The sequence below is a fragment of the Vicia villosa genome, unplaced genomic scaffold, assembly GCF_029867415.1.
Source record: "Vicia villosa cultivar HV-30 ecotype Madison, WI unplaced genomic scaffold, Vvil1.0 ctg.000217F_1_1_3, whole genome shotgun sequence".
Lineage (NCBI taxonomy): Eukaryota > Viridiplantae > Streptophyta > Magnoliopsida > Fabales > Fabaceae > Vicia > Vicia villosa.
In genome coordinates, this window is record NW_026705081.1 from 744,914 (window position 1) to 766,894 (window position 21,981).

The following is a 21,981-nucleotide window of genomic DNA, read 5'->3' on the forward strand; positions in this document are numbered from 1 at the left end:
CAAGCTCTCATATCTCTCCAAAACTTTCTTTATCAAATCTGCTTTTACTTTCGTAACTTTAAATTTTCAAAATCTTTGCAAACCTAAGCATAAAAACATATTAGTTGTTGAATGACATTGATATCACACTAATCCCTGTGGAGACGATAAAAACAAATACTTACAATTTTAATTGCTACTACTGCAACAACAAAAGCACGCCAATGGTGAGTATCTGAAGTCTACGATTGGGAAAAAAAACTTCATCAAAGAAAAGTAATACAATATTTTATATCATATGTGAATATACATTCTAGTCCCTCGTAGTTGCGGATGGAAAACTAGAGAAAATTATCGTTTATACAAATAATGCAATGTCATTTATATAATTTGAGTGGTGTTATTTAAACACTTGAATATTGAAACTATATTCTAACACTGTATGCAAATACATAACGACTGATGTGACAAAAAGAAAGAGAATAAAAAAGACACCTTATATGAAAACACATAAAGATACATTATTGAGTTTTGATTAGACAAAAAACTAATCACATCGATAATATTACTTTAATGGGATATTTTAAGCACTTCACCTTTACATTCATTTTGCTTGTGGAACTATGTATCGAGATGTCTATCTTCACATAAGGCCACTTAGCCTTATCATTCGAGCAGTACTCTCGCCTAAACTCTGGAGAGTACCCATAAAGGGTGGGTGAGTTTATCCCTTCATTAAGTAAGGTCGTAGAATCCGGCAATAAAGATAAAATGGTGAGTTCCCCTTAAAGGTGGTCACAACCCACGACTAGGGGACATGGTCCTGCCGGGTCAACATAGAAAAGGATAAAAATTGGTCATTATGGGGATTTAATTTTATGTACTAAGACAAACAAAATTAAAACTAAGGATATAGTTATGGAAGGGTGTGGAGATGTTATTAGAGACAAGAATGGAAACTAGTTAGGTGGTTTTGCTAATGCCATTGATGTTGAACTTTGGGGAATGTTTGAAGGTCTTAGGTGCACCCAGAGACTAGGTTTTAAAAGAGTTGAGCTAAATGTCGATTTTGTTGTAGTTGCGAATAAAGGGGTATCTTCAAGTTTTGAAGGTCATGCCTTGTTACGTCAAATTCGAAACTTGATTAATCTTCATGAGGAGGTGCATGTTGTTCACATCTTTAGGGAGTCCAACAAGTGTGCAGGGAATCTCCAATGCTAGATGGGTTGATTTATAATTGTTTTCTTTCTTGGGCCTTTGCCCCCTCCCCTTATATATTAAAATAAAGTAGTTAATAACATTAATGGTTGGTCAAAGACGCTCTAACCAACTGAGCTAATGGGCCACGTCTCATTATTTATTTGTTATTGTATATATTAAGAAGATTATTATGTATGTGCATTGTGTTTCATTATTTATAGTGTATACTCAGAAGATTATTATGTATGTGCATTATGTACAATTAATAAAAAATGGCCCATGCAGGTCTCGAACCTGCGACCTTCGCGTTATTAGCACGACGCTCTAACCAACTGAGCTAATGGGCCATATGTTTCTTTATTTATTTTTTATTCTATACATAACAAACAGAGCATATAGGTATGCAACTCATGCTTAACACATACTATCTCAATGTCTTTACATTTACAATTACTTTTATTGTGTTATAAGCATAACATTTTTGTTAATATCCGTCATTCATTTATTATTTGAGGTTTAAAAATCTCCAATTTCCCTCCATCATGGAAAAAATCTACTCCTAATATTTTATCCTTTTAGCCACAATTAGTTTCCAATAGATGCTTTGAACAATTTCTCATCACATATAATTGATTATACCTCAATCTAACTTTAACCCTTAATAACCTTCAAATTGCAATCAGAAAAGAATCAAAGAGTTAGCAATGAGATAAATGAGGGTATATTATATTTGGATATTACAAAAACAAGAGATACTACCTCAGTCCCAAATTATAAGATATTATTTTAGCATTTAACACCAATTAAAAAACACAATTAATTTTGTAGGGAAAGTGATCAATGCATTTTGATACACATTCCTCTATGTTTATACTTATGCATTTCCATACTTTACCTTGGTTATTTTTTATTTTATTGTGTTTTTATAAATCGGTTTATTTTTGCACTTATTTGATTTTTCGTATTTAATTTTTCAACATTAGCAATCTGCACTAAAATGATCATAACTGGAGCTACAGGAATCAGATCGATATGTTCTAATAATTGCTGGAAAGCTAAGAGAAAGAGCTACAACTTTCATGTTGGAGTCAAAGGCATATTCGGAGTGTATAATGCCCAGAATTCCGTTTAAGTTGCAGCATTAGTTATATTTTTGTTTTGGGTCATTTGTTATGGGCATGGGTTATGTATTTGACCCAGTTGGGTTGTAAACCGAATTTGTTATTTTCTCTAGTACCTAGGTCTGGCCGTACTGTGCATGCACTTTTTTTATTCACGAATTTTATATTCTTACTCTTGAAAGAACCGTAATGGAGAACTAATTCCTCGGAGCTGATCTACTGTATTCAGGTTCCAATCTTTGAGATTATTATAATGTTCAATTGAATTTCGATTTCTTTTCAAGTTCTTCCTATAAATCATTTGCTTAATTCGTATATAATCGTTTTCTTGATTCGATTGTTGTTATAGGATAGAGATTGTTAAATTCGATTGGTTATGTTCCTTAATTTTTAATCACTTTTTAACTTTGCATAATTGTTAATTCCTGTAATCTCTAACCGAATGCTTAATTCGGCAAACAGGAATATAATTGAAACAATATCTTTCGTGCTTGTTTGATTGGTGTTGTAATCGAATAGGATTGAGAATCCGTTAGGGAATTGACCATATAGTAATAGATGATGAGTAGGAACCTGAATCAGTAGAGACGCTTATTTTATAATCACTTTTGTCAATCACTTAATTGCCATTTTTTTAATTAAATAGGTAAATCAAATATTTTCCAACATTTCCCCAAGTTGGTGCATACAATATTATAGTAAATTTTACTTTGATTGAACATGAAATCATAAAAATCAATTACACTTACGGACTACAACACCATGCTACATTACCTTTAAACCTTACAAACCACTCCCCCTTAACCTTACCCTTCACCAACTGTCACCCAATCATCACCCTCAATCATACACAAACCATTCCCATCAAAGCTACGTCTAGAGCTTGGGATCTTCTCTACCACCCACACTTTAAAAGCATATTTCCCCACTAAAATCTTTTCTTGTGGTTGTTGTTGTTGTTATTTTATATGTCTTTTTTTTTGTTTCACAACTATGATTCTAGAGCAGAACTAGGCAACATTGAAATTATGGTGAAATGCTCATTTATTGTTGCCTATATGGTGTTTGTTAAAATTCCTCCACCATAATTATTTTGCAATGAGTAAAGAAGAAGCACAATTTTGAATTTCTTATGGATTTTACTCATATACGAGGGTTGCATTGTCCATTCCATGAGTTCCATTATTTCCATGATGGCAAGGATGAGAGCAAAGGTATTTCTCGCATGGTATCTCATCTTAAGATACTACATTTATGCATTGACAACGCAAAAATACAATTAAAAAAGCTATTGAGAGTGATTCGTATTTGTTTATGGCATTTTAGGAGTCGTTATGGGGAGTTGGGCAATGGATATGTGGAAGATATATGCGCATTCATGCCATGAGTTGGACATGTCATCATCTTGAGGGTCTGGTTCATAAGTCACATTATGGATATCGCAAAACTATCTACAAGAGACTCTGGTAACTTTGATGGAAATTAAGGGATTGTATTGGACGCAAGATTGTTAGAGAGAGTCTTTATAACACATATTTTCATTGTAAAGAGAACACCTCTTAAGTGTCGTCTTGATTTCTCTCAAGGTGGTCGTTGAGTCAGGATCAATATGCTTTTGGGTTTGGTTGTTACTTCTTTCTCATTTTACTTTACAGATGACCAAACCTCAAAGTAGGTGGGATCATATGTTTAAGAATCAGAAGGCCTTGCAATAACATCACAATTTTTTAGTGTTTAGGCACTTGGATGGATGCAGATGATCTTGCCGACTTAGCTGATAATGTGTTAATAAGCATCGATCAAAATAAGTTAGGCCATAAGGGAGTTCATATTGAGGAGAAAGATGCAAATGTGAGCTCTTGAATCAAGCAATGTCTTCATAAGGTTATAGATGGTCACTTCACAGCAGTTGTGAAAATATTAGGGTCATCCGGTGTTTCCCCTTATACTGCACATACTATGAAGGATTTGAAGGCTTAACACCCGTACAAACCACCTCCCCCCCATGTCGACCACCTTGTTCTCTGAAGCTCCTCTAATAGATAAAGTTCATATTATCTTCAAGTGCATTAAGTCATTCTCCAAAGGGACTTCACGTGGTAGAGATGGTTTATGAGCATAACATTTATTAGAGACACTATTTGACCCTGTTATTAAAGCCTGATAGTGGTATATGACCAATTATTGTGGGTTCTATTTGGAGGCAATTGATATCCAAGTTTGCAATGAAAGGGGCCAGTCAGGAGATGTCAGGGTTATTGACTTAATGCATATTCTGGCGTAACTAAGGGATCCTCAAAGTGATATTCTTTTACTTCGATCTTGCATGGGTATCACCAAACTAGTTTTTTGGCCTTAAAACGTGTCAACCTAATCATATGGAGAAAGAAGTTATTTAGTTTGATAAATATTTGCTGATGGTGGTTTAAGACATCATGGTTGGAGGAGGTCATTTCTTCTGGGAACTTTAATAGAGGATGGTTTCCTTATCTATTAGAGTTGGGGGATTCAATTTGTATTCAGCAGTAGATGCGGCTTCATACACGTTTGTGGCTTCTGGGGCTCAATATTGGGTGTTACAAGATCATATATTGAGAGATAATTGGATATACGGTATGAACTATGATTTCGACAGAGTTTTGGATGGTCTTAGTGTTGCAATTCCAAATTTTGACCTTAACAGTTTTACTAGCAAAGACATTGTCATTCCTAACGTATAACATGTTTTGGTGAGAGTCCTTTTTAGTAAAAGTGTTCAGGACATGAATGTAAAGTTTGACATGACCACACGATAAAAAAAAAATTTTTTTTGCAAGCAATACATGCTTAATATTTTCTTCTTGTTATTCCTATTGATGGTTTAGGCCAACATATGCCCCTGGTAGAGTATCATATAATTATTGAATACTAGCTCATGATTTTCTTATTTCTCGCTGATGAGGTTTGCCCTATTTTCTACTAGGCGTGCTTGGATACATTTGGGGAACATGTCATTCATTGTAAGGAGCTTCTATGATTCAAATACTAACATGACTTTGTTTAGACATATCTTATTTGATATATTTTAGCGTGTTAGAGTATCTATGAAGAAAAATGAGCTTGTGAATTTCTTAACTGACCCATAGGAAAGGAGATCGACACTTAGGTCAGCAGATGTTCTAATGTACGGGTGGGTAGGATGGAAACATGCATGTGTAGACTTGACTAAAGTTGTCTCATTAGTGGGACTGAGGTCTAGAGGTTTTTACTATGAGATCGATAACTCTTAAAACTGCTTCAAGTGGTCAAGCATGAGAAACCGTATTCCGACAATCAATATGCTTTAATATCATTGGTCTTTGACACTTTTGGTTTTCTAACACCAGATACAGTAAATCTTTTACAAAAAAATACAAAAACTGATGCATAACAATGTTGTGTCTCGTAAGACAATGAATATAATTGTTAAAATGATTGATTTTATCATATAAAAAAATAAGAAAGCAACTAACTATTCCTATATAATATTTTAATTTTATATTAATGAAGCCTACCAAACATTTTGATGTTAAAAAAGTACTTCCTCCGGTCTTATTTATAAGCAAAGATTCTTTTTTAGTTTCATTGAGTAATAATGTATTCGGTCTATATATAGATCGAATACATTTATTACACAATGAACCTAAAAAAGAATTTTTGCTTATAAATAAGACTGGAGAAGGTATAAAATAAATAAGTAAAGAATTAAATAAAACCCATTAGTAATGAGTTGGACAAATCAAAACCACACAACCGAGGCAAAACAGAACAATGGAGTAAATTAGAATAACAGAACAAAAGTGGGCTTGGCGCAAGTAGTTTGTCCGTTTGTCGCACCTATGCCATATGGTATATCTAAGAGGAGATTCTTTCATGTGGAAATTTCTTCTTATGGAATGTGACCAACAATTATTGAAGAGAGAGAAAGAGCCAAAAGTATTTAAAAAAGAAAACAAGAAAATGAAGAGTTCATTGAATTTTGACGGTGCAGATACTGCTCTACCATCACCACCACCTCTACCTCTTGTGACTAAGCTTTACTGGTAAATTTTTTTAAAATATTTTACTAAACAATTAAACAATAGAAAAGAAGGTATGGCATATTATAATAGTTCTGAATCTTCCACTAACAATAACAAAGACTAACAACTTAAAATAATTGACAGAAAAAAAAAAAGATCAAGTAGATATTATTAATATTTTTCATCTGACAATCAGACTCGGGGTTATAAACATATACTTTCGATTCAAATTAATTTTACATTAATATTTCGTAAAAAATATTTGGCTTAATTGCAACTTTAGTCCTCCTATTTTGTCTTTTTCTTGATTTTGATCCTTCTATTTTAAAAATCACTATTTTAGTCCCCTTTTTAAGTTTTCTGTGCAATTTTCGTCCCTCTATTTTGCTTTTTCTGCAAAATTAGTCCCTATTCCTGTCTTTTTTTCAATAGAAAACTCAAAAGGGGACCAAAATCGTGGTTTTAAAAATGGGGGGACTAAAATCGAGAAAAATACAAAATAAGGGGACCAAAGTTGCAATTAAGCCAAAATATTTTATTTTTCTAATCATATCATTATTTAAAAATATAATTTTAATGCAAAATAAAATAGTTAAATTTTGATTAAATTTCATTGTAAAACTTATTTATACAATTATACTCATAAAAAATGCCATTTAAATCCTTCAAAATATGTAAGACAAGCATTACATATACATGTAGAAAGAAAAAAAAACATAAATTAAATACAAAGAATAAGCCAGGTTCATATCAAATCAAACCCAAGAAAAAGAAAAAGAAATAAAAAAAGTACATGAAATTAAAAATAAAATAAAAAAACTTGCTCATCAAGCAAGAACTGCCATGCAAATCAAACCAACTCCAACAACAAATCCAAACCCAACATTCCTTCCTGCCGCACTTTCATCCTTCTTGCTAGACGCCGGAGCCGGAGCATCGCCTTCAACCGCGGCACTGCTCGGAGTTTTAGAAGGAGTTTTCGACGACTTAGGAGCCGGAGAAGAAGCCGGAGCCTTAGGACCAAAAAGCTCGGTAGGTAACAAAACCTTGCCCAATTGATAAACAGCCAAAGGAAACTTTTGTCTCAAAGCGTTGTTGATAGGTTCAGTGACAACTCCAGAGGAAACATTGACTTGGTTACCTTGTGAATTGAAGTGAAGACCCCATGGTCCACTTTTGTCAGAAGCTTGTGTTCTAACAGGGTTAGAAACGGTTAGGAAATCGGAGAGAGAGTAGTATTTTGGTGTCACGTGGTAGAGAATGAGTTGCACTTTTTCTTCGTCGGAGAGATCGTTGATAGCTCCTGAAATTCGATATATATAAAAAGTTAGTTATACTAGTTAGTTACAGATAGAACCGTCTCAAGATAATGTATCTGGACAAAATATATATACTATGTATATTGTCTGTTGAATGAATTTGAAAAGTAAATTTTTTCTTATAAATAAATGCAGATGGAGTATTGATTAGGGCTATTTGCCTGATGGAAGGTTTTGGAAGGCGTTATCGGTTGGGGCGAAGATAGTGAAGCCTTGAGAAGTTGAGTTGAGTTGGGATTGGATTTGAGTGAGTTGTTGAGTTTCATTGAGGAGACGAATGAGGAAGGTGTATTGGCTAGCTTTATCAAGGATTCCGGTGATGTTGATTGGGCCTGAAGGTGCTGGTGCTGGTGCTTTTTGGGCTAGAGTTAGGAAGGGAATGAGAGTGAGAAGAATGAGAACAAGAGGTGTAGTTGAAGCCATGTTGATGAGTTAGTGAAGATGAGGTTTGATGTGTGTGGAGAAGTGAAGATGTGGTTTTATTTGGGTAGGAATAATATTATTAATACGTTGGTTTTGGGTGAGGCTTTGTTGGCATGAGCTGGCTCAAGGCTTGCATTGATATTCCCTTAGTTAGTTGACAAATGAATAAGAAAAAATACACCAAAAGTAATCACATCAAATTTTACAAAAAGGAATCAAGTTTAACATGTTGGTGTGGTGTTGTATATTCAAGTTAAGAAAAAGTCAAGATGTAAAAAGGAATGAGATAGTTCTTATACTCATTCATTATTGTGTTGTTCTTTTAGTTTTTTGGAAAAATGTCTCTTCCACCTACCTCTTTAAGTAAGTTGTTTTTAGTTTGTTGTACTCAGTTTTTAGTTTGTTGTATATCTGTTTTTAGAATTGATATACTTTCTTGCAACTTAATTTACATTTTTTTTTTTTATAAAAGTTATTTATTTTCTTAGTAATCATGAGATTTTATGTAAATTATTTTAATTTTAATTTTTTTTATAAAATTTATTTATTTTCTTAATCATGAGATTTTATGTAAATTATTTTAATTTTAATTTTTTTAAATGATAGAAGAAGTGATAATAACTATTATAAATTCACACACACAACTTTAAGTTTTTGATTTGATTTTCTATTAACATATTCAACTTAATAATATTAGTTTTTTCTAATTGAGTTTGCACTTGCAGACAAAATACTAATTAAAATTATTTTAAAATATTATATCGTTTCTCTTGCATATTAAGTGTTTTCTTAAAAAAATAATGAGTTGTTTTGATTTATGTTATTTTAAAGTAGGTCACAATGTATAGTTTTTATCTGTATTACTTATTTATTTATTTATTTATTTTTATAGGTATGATGGATAAATACTAGCAGTGTGAAATATTTTTCTGCTAAGTCTAAATTGCCTATTAATAAATATAAAATAGTTTTACACTATCATCCAATAAAAAAATAATAATCTATCATATCGTTAAAAAAATTTAAAATAAATTTGTGATGTAATTTGATATATAATTGTGATTAGTTGATAGTGTAAAATCATCCTTTATTTTCTCATATTTTATATGTTTTGATATAAAGACCTATAAAAAAATGTTTTGAAATAAAGTATAAAAAATTTTAGTTAAAAATTATATATATTTAATACTAATTTTTAATTAAATATATTAATTTATAATATATCAACTTTATTTGTATGTTACAGTATCTCGGAAGGAGTACGACACAGTTTTCAAAATTAACAACTGCATGAGTAAGAAGAGGAAAGGGTTTGTTGGAACTTTTGTGGGAGTTAACATTCTTTAATTGATCTTGTCAAAAAAAACATTCTTTAATTGACACTCGTTTACATTCTTTTCATGATGCTAAGTCAATTATTTTCGACGTTTGTAGCCGTGAGGACCGTAGGGATGCAGGTAGATTTGCGGTCTTGCTTGAGGCTCTTTGGAGAAGTAGGAATAATGTGGTTTGGCAAGATAGTCGAGAAGATGCTATAAGAATTGGATTACAAGCCTATCACAATTGGTATGATTGGTTTCTAGCTAAAGAGGAGTCGACGGTGTGTGATACAAATAATAATTCAGTTGTTTGGAATCCGCCTATGGTTAATCGGGTGAAGTGCAATGTTGATGCAGGTTTTAATAATGTTCGTGGTTCTACTAATAGAGGATGGTACTTTAGGGATCATTTGAGAAGATTCATCAGTGCAGGTGCTTCGTGGGATTATGGGCTTTTTTCTGTTTTTGAAGCCGAAGCCATTGCTTTGAAGGAAGCTATCCAGCATGCTATCTCCTCCCAATTCTCTCATGTTATCTTTGAAAGTGATTGCCAAGTTATTGTCAATTCTATCCAAGCTAAACATGTCGGCAAGGCCGGTCCTTTAAATTTGGGTGCCTTGGGCAAATCTAAAGAGACGTGCCCCTATATTTTTTTAACAATAAATACATAAGGATAAAAGAAATAATTGGATAAAAAAACACATTTTCATTTGACATTATGCAAAAAGAATACAAGTATGGATCTTTAAATCAATGTTTATACTACATCAAAACATAAACCACTATAAAAAGATGACTTCTTCTTCTTCTCAGCTGCAAAATCATTAATAATTTGAATCAAGGTTCTTCAAAAAATATTTTCAATTGAAACCAAAGTAAGACTATGTAATCTATCTTGTGACATAGTAGATCTTAAATAAGATTTTAATAATTTTAATTTAGAAAAACTTCTCTCAGCAGATGCAACACTGATAGGAATAGTCAATATTATTCTATAAGCTATGCATGCATTAGAAAAACAATTAAAAGTCTTTAAAGACCTCAATATCATATTGCTTGATTTTGATTCAACAATTAAAACTTCTCTAATAACTTTCAATTCTTTAAGCATAATTTCACCATCAAGATTAAAAGAATTGTCATGTTTTAAACAAGTTTCAAGATGATTATAACATGATTTTAAGTTCTTATCAGATAATGATCTAAGCCTTTCAATACTAAACAAGAATCCAAAAATATTTTTATATGTTCTATATTGCACAAATCTTCTATCAAGTGAGTCAATTGTTTGATCTACGATAAATACGAAATAGTGGTTTCGAAAAGACTCTTTAGCAGACTCAAGATTCAGTCGCGTGAGTTGAGATGGATTTTCATCATAGTGTTGTTTTCTTCGAATTTAACATTTTTGAATAAACACACATTCCATCTCCATTTCATTCACAATCTTTTCAGCACTAGCCTTAGCATTTACAAATCCATATTCTCTACATTCTTTAATTAGTTTTGACTTTGTAGTGCCCCTATATATTTGTTAGCTAGTATTTTTTTTAAAAAAAATTTAGCAAATATTTTTATAATAGAAAATTCCCTTTTAATATATATATATATATATATATATATATATATATATATATATATATATATATATATATATATATATATATATATATATATATATATATATATATATATATATATATATATATATATATATATATGGATAAAAAAAATTTGGTGGCCCTAAAATTATGGGGCCCGGGCTCCCGCCCCGCGAGCCTATGCCCAGGGCCATCCTTGCATGTCGGATCCTCCGAATTTAGTTTTATCATTAAGTCTATTCAGAATTTGTTATGTTTATTTCTGAACTTTGAGGTAAAGTTCATTAAGCGCCAAGCGAATTCGGTTGCCCATAAATTAGCTAAGGCGGCCAATTCTTGAACTAGACGTAAGTTCTTTAATATGATACCTCATTGTATTGAATTTTGTTTGATGAATGAAATGTGTTAAGTTTATTCCTGTAAAAAAAAAACACTTAATTAAGTCAATATAAATTAGATTAAGAGCAATCACATAAGTGAATTTTCACATTATATTTTTATTTAAAATTTTAAAATATTTGATATATAAATCTTCATGCTTATTTGGTGTACTCTTTTAATTTAATATGAGACTTTTAATTCTCACTTGAAACATCACAAAATTCTCTCCACCAACCTTAAGTGTGAAACTCTTCACGCCCTTAACCAACACCAAGCACCGCTCCTCTAATAAATTGAACCAAATTCAAATACCATTATTAAAAAAAACACTTAAAAATAAATCTTTAGACAAGTAAAAGCACACTCACAAAAGAAGTAAAAAAACAAAAAGTTCAACTCACAAATCTATTATATATGCTTTGACACTTTATACTAATTATATATATATATATATATATATATATATATATATATATATATATATATATATATATATATATATATATATATATATATATATATATATATATATATATATATATATGAGAATGATATTTTTATGTGAGAATATGATAATGAATCTGAACTATTAGATTTTAAAATAAATTATGGATATTAAGTGTCGATATTTTTTTTTCTCTTTTCTCAATATTTATTTTAATAATGGAGGAGAAAAAAAAAAGATTCACACTTAATCTCCACAATTTATTTTATGATTTAATGGTTCAGATTCATTATCACATTCTCATATAAATTACCCATTCTCATTATATAACTTAACATGCAATTTTCTTCGAAAAAATTGTAAACTTTTTCATACAATTTTGCATAGACAAAATTGCAAACGCTTTAAACATACTTGTAATGAGTACAATATAAGGACCATCATGTATTAGGAAGCACAATAGAGCTTGTTTGATTTTGATACGTAAAAAGTGAATGAATCTACTCAAGTGTCTAATTGAGTATTTTTAAATGAAAACTTTGATGGAGGAGGTAATGGGGAGATTAATTCTTGTGTCTACAAACTAGCTACATGCATGTCTATCATATTTGACTTGTTAGGAGAGTAATTGGGATGGTTCATCCTATTATATTGGAAATGTAGTCAATTCAACGAATTCTAATTATCCTATAAGGGAGTTTTATTTCACCCGCGTAGCAGGGGTTAACAACATCCTTTCAAGAGAGAAAGAGGGTTGGGTTAGATCACATTCTCGCCATGTGACCTCTCCATTTATTACTCATGTATTCGCCATGTTACTTAAATGTTGAAGAGTTGGTGGACTTAATTCTTTGGACCTTTGTCAAAGATATTCTAGTTCATAGTTCCTTAAGAATGAGGTACGTGAAAGTGAGTGTATTAATCCAAATCATCTTAGTCTATAGTTCCTTCAACATGAGATTTGTAAAGACGGGACAATTTAGACGTGTTTCTTAATACCCACAATTGAGTTTGATTTTTGGTCGTGACGTTTCATGAGAGTTGAGCTACAAGCTTTCGTGTAGAAGCAATAGTTGAATATTTGGATTAATGTTGTATTTGAATATCTTAGTAGAAACCATAGGCCAATGCAAAATTGTGTTTCTCCCCTATTTAATGCAAAATAATTTTGGTAGAGAAATTTCAACAAACACTTTGTAGACAACGAAAGAGCATTTCACCATAGTTGCGATGTTGTCTTCAACTCATCAAGAATCCAATGATGTTTTGCGCAAAGGAATGGTAAGGCTATAATGCTTTGCAACAAATCAAAATGGTTGACAATGAGTGACAAGATTAGAGACGATGGTGTTTTATTTTTTTAACTTTAAATATATTTATGAAGTTCATGTTGGTCTATATAAATTAAATGTATCGAACATTCAATAAGTTTTGAAAAAAAAAATTTGTTTCTATTTAAGATTGAACAAAATATTTATTATTTTTTAAATTTATTTTATTTTACTAATTTCTTTTTAAATTTATTTTACTTTAGTAATCTCTTTTTAAATTTATTAGACTTTTTTCTTTGATTTTTTCTTTACCCACCTCCCTATGGGGGTCACCCCCAGCGAAAAACTCATTTTACCCTGCTTCGGAAATGCATTTTCGAAATATTTTTTTTTCTAAATTTTTCAAGACTTCGGAAGTGGATTTTCGAAAAAATCCCAAAAATTGGGATTTTGATTAATTCGGAGATACATTTCCGAAAAAACAAAAAAAAATCTAAAAATCCCAAAAATTAATTTTAGGATATTAATTAATTCATATATCATAAATTTGGTATAATTTATGAGTAATGAATAATAATAATTATATATTTTGATATAATTCATATTTTAAAATTTAAAATAATTTTAACTAAAAAAATTAAAATAATTTCACTTACAAAATGAGTTATAATTTTTTATTTATATATTTATAATAATTATTTTGTATTTACAAAAAAAATTAAAAAAAATGAGTGTTTTAATTTATATATTTATATAATAATTATTACATATTTATAAAAATTATTATATATTTATATATTTATATAATAATTATTATATATTAATTATAAATATATTTATATATTTATATAATAATTATAAAAATTATAAAAATGAGTATTTTAATTTATAATAATTATTATATATTTATATATTTATATAATAATTATTATATATTTATATATTATATATTTATATATTTCACTTACAAAATTAATAATTATTATTATATATTTATATATTTCTATTCTGATTCATAATTAAAAATGAGTTATAATTTTTTATTTAGTTTAAAAAAATTAAAAAAAGATTTTGTCTTAATTTTATTTAATGAATAAATTTTATATTTAATTCTATATAATTCAAAATTTACTTATGAAATAAAAATGTTTTTGATTTATATAAGTTAGTAAAATAATTTTTCACTTTAAAATTGTTTAGGAAATTTTGATTCACCTTGATTTTATTGATTCATCTTCATTTTATTGATTCACCTTGATTTTATACCTATTAATTGTATTGATTCACCTTGATTTTAATTTTTTAATAATTATTGCATTCTTTCGGAAATGTATATCCGAAACATTCAAAGACCAATTTGGTCTTGGAATATTTCGGATATGCATATCCGAAGACACCCCCTCCCAAAAAAAAGGTGTTTTCGGAAATGCATCTCCGAAAATCCAAAAAGGGGTGTTTTCGAAAATGCATCTTCGAAAACACCTTTTTTTCGTGTTTTCGGAAGTGCATTTCCGAAATAAGACAAATTTTGAAAAAAAAAAGCATTTCGGAAATGCATTTCCAAAGTGAGTGTATTTTGGGTTTTTCACCCGAAATGATCAAGAAAAGAGGGAGGTAGCAAAAGAAATTTTCTTTTCTTTTTGTTTTCACGTACAATTTTATCAAGTCAAAATAATTTTATAATAAATATATATTTAAACACATAAATTTGACATAAATACGAGACAGTGTATTGTCCCGTATAAACAGGGGCGGTTTTAAGGCCCGGCCAGGCTGGGCACATGCCCAGGCTCTGACTCAAATTTTTACGACTTCGGAACGTAAAATTGCGACTTCAGCACCTGAATTTCCAATCTATTTCTATGCTGTTTGGAGTTTGTCTTCTTTTTTACGGTAAGATACTTTTTATTGTTCTATTTTTATAGTTTCGAGTTGATTTTTTGACACAATTTCGAGTTAGTTATGGTTTTACGGTTTCGATATTGATTCTAAATACTAGCACATAACGTTATAAAGCTAAGTGGATGAATGGTTACCTGTTTAAAATATAGAAAAATACAGCTTTTAGTTCTGCCCGCAAAGTGTTTGATAGAATGCTTCAACTAATTTCTCGCCTTTTTTCGCTTTACTTCCTTCATTTCATGATGTTGAATTATTGTTGTTGTATATTATTGTTATTGTTGCAGGTTGTGGTTTATAAATTGGTACCAAATTGTCGTCGTTACCACCGTTTTGTAACTTGCACATGTTCGGTAAATGATCTCAATAAGTATCTCAAGGAATGAAGTCATTTGAGTTTTCATGTTACTGACTCAATTTTTGATGTGTCTGTTCCACAACTGAGGGAGATTCTCATGGAGGACGTTTTCTCTGCCTTCCCTGGAAAACTCAACATCCTTGTAAGCTCTTTTATTTTTATAGTCAATATAGGTTTTGCTGATGCATGTGTAAGTTAGTTATGAAACATTGTTACACCAAACAATCTGGTGTGACAGGAAAATAATATACAGTTTCCTAGTCATAGTTTTATTAGTACTCTGCTCTATTGTATGTGAATGAGATAGCTGGTTGGATCCTTTACTCCCACTTTAAGCACAACTAGTATAATTATTTTCTAAATTAATTATACTTATTTATATTTATTATGCTGATAATGATGCTTTGTCTCATGTTAATATGAAATAAAGTAATTCTGAAAACATTTCATTACAATACCACTATTACACACAGTCGAACTAACCATGCTGATAATGATGCTTTGATATGAAACATTGTTACACCAAACAATCTGGTGTGACAGGAAAATAATATTCAGCTTCCTAGTCATAGTTTTGTTAGTACCCTGGTGTATGTATTCTTTGAGTATATATCAATGCATTTGTTAATTATCTAATTTCAATTAGCGTGAAACATTATAGTAAATATATAATTTCGTATGTAAATGAGATAGATAAATTAGAAATATTCGACACGTTTTTTGTTGAAAAATATACCTTAAGTATTTACTCTTATCCTTATCAATTAGTGATTTAAATTTGTCTTTAATTGTAGACCTTGCACTTTCATCTATAAAGTATGAGAGGAAGAATACACCGAGTTGGGAGGGTTCGCACGATCCTTGTGGTATTGTTTTTATCTCTTCTGTTACTTGTTTTGCCCTTCTAAAGTCAATGTTTGTTCAAGGAGCAACAAAAGGTAATCTATACTACAATATTCGGTAAAGTGATGTTGATGAGTTAATTGAATTATTACGATTATTTGCTTTTATGGTTCGTAGGTACAGTTAATCAACTTAAAAGAAGTCTAGCTTGTGAGTGGGCAAAAGACAACATAAAGAACATAAAGAGTAATGCAGTTGCACCTTGATACATCAGAACATCGATGTTAGAGCAAGTAATTTTCTTCTTCTTTATCATGTGACCTTTAAAATAATTACCAGCATGTTTATTAGTAGCATTTTTTTCTTTTTTAAATTTTTGCCCAGGCTTCGTAATTTTTCTAGCTCCGCCACTGCGTATAAATACTTCTATATATGGTATTTTTCAAAGATATTTTTATGACACAAGTTTATGTCATTGACTATCTAACATATTTCATTTCATTAAAAAATCATTTATATTTTAATAGTGTATCTCATTAACTACTTAATTCAAATTTATTTAATGTATAACAATATATTTTTGAAGTATATGGACAAACAAAACAGTTGTAATATGGTGGCTGGCAGGCTGGCATATGTAAACATAACACATGGGTAACACTATCGCACAAAATAAATCAATTTTGTGTTATACTATGTAGGCCATGAGTATCATTGTCAAAAATACGATTAATTAAACTTTCAAGTCAGTTGCTACTTGCTAATGTATGACATAATAAGATGATTTCTAGAGTGGAATATTATGGCATGTGGTTCACTTCAAATAAGGGTGAACCTATGATTGAAATAATGCCATGTGGTTCTTTATAAGCTTTATTATTTCCTCTTAGAGTTCTTGAGAATTAAGAAAATTGAGCCATGCCATTCACTTTGTTCATTTCTCTTAATAAATTAGTGGAGTTTGGTGCCAATGGTGGTAAATAATATCTGAGATGAAAAAGGAGGTTAGAGTTTGATAATATAACTTGTAAAAATAAGAATTATTAAAAAATACATATAAAATAGATTAAATTATCTTTAATCCAACTATCACAAAAGGTCTATCTAATACTTTTTTAAAACTTGCAATGAACTAACCTCTAAGGGTTTGAAAAAATATATACAAAAACATACTCAATAATAAACAATATCAATAATAAACAATATAAATCTAAAATCTAACACTCATCTTCAAGTAAGAGTTTGTTAAACTTTAATTTTGTTACAAATTAACTCAGAAAATATAAATTGATGTTGGATGTGTTACAAATAACTGTTTTTTCAAAAAAGGGGTTATAAATAGTCATGTATATATCATTTTAGCAACTTTTTTATTTGTCTCTTCTATTCTAAAACCATAATTGGATACAGTTGACACTACAAGAAAATAATAGATTAGCTACCAAATTTTACTACAAATTATTTTTATAGTTGATTTCAAGTTAAAAAACATCTATTTAACTGTAACTACATAAACAAAAATAAAAATATTAAATATTATATCATACGGTGATTTCTTAGAACACAGTATTCATTTAAAAAAATTATATTTTAATTAAAAAAACTCACGAAACCCTTTCCCCAAATCACTTTTTCTTCAAAATCACTTTTCCTTCACAGATGGAAAATCTCCATCGAAATCACTTTTTCTGAAATCACTTTTCTTCATCGAAACCGTTGTTTCTCTGATCCAAATCAAAATCTCCATCGAAATCACTTTTTCTGAAATCACTTTTCTCCATCGAAACCGTTGTTTCTCTGATCCAAATCACTATTTCTCCGTCATCGAAACTGCGGCTTCTCCTTTATCAATCGAAATCACCGCCTCTTTTCGCAAACGTGAGGATAAGTCTCTGATCGGAATCCCTGCTTCTCCATCATATCGTTTCTGCAACTTTTTCTTCGGAAATCGCTTCTTCAACTGAGAGTTTTGTGTCTTGCATCCGAAGGTTAGTTTTTACTTTTGTTTCTATGGAATATTCAGCTTCACTTTCAATTGCTGGGAGTGAAGATCCATAATAATATGTTTGGTTATATGTTATTTGATTTTGAGTTAATTGATTATGTTAAGTTGGTTCTCATTTAAAGTGAGTCTAAAAGTGATTTATATGTGCAACCAAACATAAACTCTACTGTGGCTAAAACTGATTTTGATATAAGTGATTTTAGTTAGAATGAGTTTAAAGTGGAGTGTAAAAATCACTTTGAGAGGCAAAAACTACAAATTATTGCTTTAGAATAGAATTAATTCTAGAAGCGAAATGAATTCTTAACAATGAACATATCAAAATCAGTTTGCAGTCTTTAGAATTAATCACTTTTCGATCTCTCAAAATTGGATGCGAAGATGCATTGCTTGCTCATTTATCAGTTTCACTTTGAATTGCAGAGATTGATGTTTAGTAATAAAGGCTTGAATACTGACATAGAGTCCATAGTAATGCGAAGCTTTTCGTTTTTGCTTTCTTCAATTATATGCTTTATCTTCTTTCTAAGATCCTTGAAGTTCTTATTCTTCACATTGTTTGAAACTTGGGATGAACCTGACGGAGTTCCGTTATTATGATCTCTTTCAACCGATTCTTGATCAGGACCGAGTAGTTGATGATGATCAGGTTTATGTGAAGAAGAAGTTGATGGTTTGTGAAAATCTGCTAAGTTTTTCAATGTTTCGTATGTTTACATCAATTTGATCGTCGAACTAATGAAAACAATTGAGTGCAAATAATTGACAAGGTATCATTGTGATAAAAGATTTGTGAGAATCAGAAAACCACTTCGATGTAATTGAAAATAATTTAGTACAAATAGATTAATGAATGTATGAAGTTGAAAATAAGAAAAACTCAAGTTAAGGAGTGAAAACGGTGACAGAAGATTACTTTTTTCTGTTACCATCCATGTCTTTGTACTTATGGTATCTTGTCACTTTGAATGATATTTCAAGAACAAAACAGTTAAAGAACATATGCAATATGATTAACCTTACACATTCTATTCTTTATAATATATCTCATGAGAGACAATTATTGTTATCTTTAGTGAACAACTAAGTGACGGGTTGTATAACAAATAGGAACTTTCTTAAAAGTACATGCCAAATCACTTTGAAATCATAAGTTATGGTAGAGAAATTATTTATTAAAATGAAATATTAAATTTAGCCTGCCATTCAAACTGCAATATTTTCCTGGAATTGATGTTTGTCAATGGTATTTGCAGGCTGATTGAGTATATCACCTTTGATTTATGCTGGATTTTAATAGGTAAAAGTTGTATCATGAATGACAATAGATCCCATATAGTATTTTATTCTTGCATTGATACCTTTTAGTGTATTTTGTTTTGGAAACCTTTGATAATCATATAATTAATTATATTGAGTAGCTGATAGGAAAACACAAATTTTTTGTGAAGTACTTCTGCAAGAGAATTATGATTAGGGTGTGGTGCAAATGGAAGTCTCTTATCATTATAAAGTATTGTTAGATTTAGACTAGATATACTTCTAAAAGTAAGGCACCGATTTCTTTCTACTTGCCGGTATTCATGCTTCAGCCCAGAGGTGGCAGAATGTTTCTGAGGTGAGGAGAGCTATGAAAGAAAAGATGGTGAAGAAAGAGCCAGGCATAAGTTGGGTAGAAGTGAAGAATCAGGTCAACCAGTTCCGCATGGGTGATGAAAGCCACCCACAGTCTATGGAGATTAATCAATATCTTGAAGAATTAACTTCACAAATGAAGATGCGGGGGCTATGTGCCTGACATTAGCTCTTTCTTACATGACATGGACACCGAGGAAAAAGAATTCAACTTGACACACCACAACGAGAAAATAGCTATTGCTTTTGCTTTATTGAGCACTCCAAAGGGAGAGCCAATTCAAGTAATGAAAAACTTGTGGGTTTGCGGTGACTGTCATGTTGCCATCAAGTACATATCAGAGATTAAAAACAAAGAAATTATTGTTCGAGATTCAAGCAGGTTTCACCTTTTAAAAAATGGGGTATGTTCTTGTGAAGAATTATATGATTCAGATTCAAATAGTAGTTTGTAACTTTACCCTTTTTCAAATAAGAGGTTAATTGTATGGTCAATTTATTCTATTGCTTACTGCTATTATACAATTACAGTGCCTTATGTTTCTTAAGTAGGAGCCAGAATTTTAATTAATAATTCCAGGTTTACAAACTTCATTATAGCTTGTTAATTGTACTCACTAGGGTTCTCAAATTAAGATGCATAGTTAAATTTTGTGTTCTGCTTTGTCTGTAATAATAGGCGTGGACATTGCAAAAAGCTAGCTCCAGAATATGAAAAGCTCGGTAACAACTTCAAGAAAGCTAAATCTGTGTTGATTGTCAAGGTCAGCCCCTTGGGTTTTATCTGCGTTTATGCCTTTGATTATTGTTTGTAGTTTGTCTGTTACCTTCATAACTTTGAGTTTAGTAATTCACCAATCCACTTTTACATTATGTTGCTCACAGCTTGTCCGTAGGCTTGTTGAGTTAATGCTCTCACCTTTATCATTAAAGTCATAAAGTTACTTGTTATGCAGTATTCACTATAGCAACTATTCCAATTATGTGTTTTTTATGGAAAACAACATTGCTTATATTCTGGCAGTGGCACTATTACCTATTAAAATTTATTAGGTGTAATTTTGTATTTGGTGGAACTTAAATGTATGTGTATGGTTTATAGGAATCATACTATATAGTATAAGATGCTGCTTCTGCAGAAGCATACTATATAATAAATCTAGCTAGGAATTAAGATAAGAGTGTTGTAGTTAAAAACTTGTTTCCTTTTCAGCCATCTCAAATTTTGAGATTGCTCCATCTTGGAAAAAAAGTGCTTAGAGTGTGTAAAGCTAATTAACAATGAGTTCTAGTTATATGAAACATGACTGGTGTGAAGTTAAGCTATATATAATGGAAAAAAATTGCGAGAAAGAGAATTGAATTAATTACTATAATGTTGTCTCTATTCTAATTAGTGTGTTATAATAATAAATAGGAATTCTCTCTTGACATTTGGATCTCTACTTTTACAAATATGCTTCTAATGGGAAACTTTATTTAGACAGACTTAGTACAAATGTACTATTACAGTATTGCTCTTCTTTTACAAATTTATTGCAGTGTTGTTATAATAATAATACATAGGAAGTCTCTCACGGACACAAGAATCTCTGTTTTTTTCTGTTACATTATGACTTTGATTTTACAAATTTGTTGTAGTGTTGTTATAATAAAAATAGAATTTCTCTCTTGGTTTTGTGTTTAGACCTCTATGGGAAATTCATCTTTTTTAAGTCACAATATAAGGGTACTTCTGACATATGAAACAATTTGTGCTGCAGTATATTAATGGTTGTCTTTTAACAGTGTTGGGTTTGTTTATTATATTTCCCCTGCTTTATGTGCTTTCTACCTATTAGTTTATTTAGCAATGGATGATGATTGTTTGTTTGTATCACTTCTGTTGGAAAACAAGAATACTATATAAGGTTCAAAAAGTCTTTGGTTGTTATCTTTAATCAATATTGTGTAAATATAATATTGTTTGTTTGAGAAAAATATTGGTTTCATATTTTGACTTTTTTCTTTCACTCACTTTTTAAATGTGGATTACAGGAGGAGGAGTTGAAACATACAGTTTCGTTTCGAGACGTGTATGCTCTCGTCTTCATAAGAAAAAAGATGGAGAATATGTCTCTCAACGGTCGAAGTTATTTGTGG

At 30.4% G+C, this 21,981-nt stretch overlaps 1 protein-coding gene, 1 long non-coding RNA gene and 1 other non-coding gene across 3 annotated transcripts; 1 reads left to right on the forward strand and 2 right to left on the reverse strand.

The window, feature by feature from the left end:
- Positions 1-1,452: 1,452 nt before the first annotated feature.
- Positions 1,453-1,526, reverse strand: TRNAI-AAU (transfer RNA isoleucine (anticodon AAU)). The gene has a single exon. It is a non-coding gene; the product is annotated as a tRNA-Ile (tRNA).
- Positions 1,527-6,980: 5,454 nt separating this feature from the next.
- Positions 6,981-8,153, reverse strand: LOC131625434 (fasciclin-like arabinogalactan protein 13). The gene is made up of 2 exons (XM_058896302.1): positions 7,821-8,153; positions 6,981-7,643 (listed from the first exon to the last, which is right to left on the reverse strand). Exons 1-2 carry the CDS (start codon positions 8,080-8,082, stop codon positions 7,168-7,170), a joined length of 738 nt encoding a protein of 245 aa, XP_058752285.1. The 5' UTR covers positions 8,083-8,153; the 3' UTR covers positions 6,981-7,167.
- A 9,648-nt stretch (positions 8,154-17,801) lies between these two features.
- LOC131625435 (uncharacterized) lies at positions 17,802-21,981 on the forward strand. Its single transcript, XR_009290854.1, has 4 exons — positions 17,802-18,187; positions 19,461-20,243; positions 20,519-20,603; positions 21,877-21,981. It is a non-coding gene; the product is annotated as an uncharacterized LOC131625435 (long non-coding RNA).

What these genes read in the sequence shown, in the direction of transcription:
- LOC131625434 (XM_058896302.1), bottom strand. Translation starts at nt 8,082, where the DNA reads ATGGCTTCAACTACACCTCTTGTTCTCATTCTTCTCACTCTCATTCCC. An exon ending in CTTCCAAAACCTTCCATCAG is followed by an intron (nt 7,644 to 7,820) that starts GCAAATAGCCCT and finishes ATCGAATTTCAG; the next exon opens with GAGCTATCAACGATCTCTCC.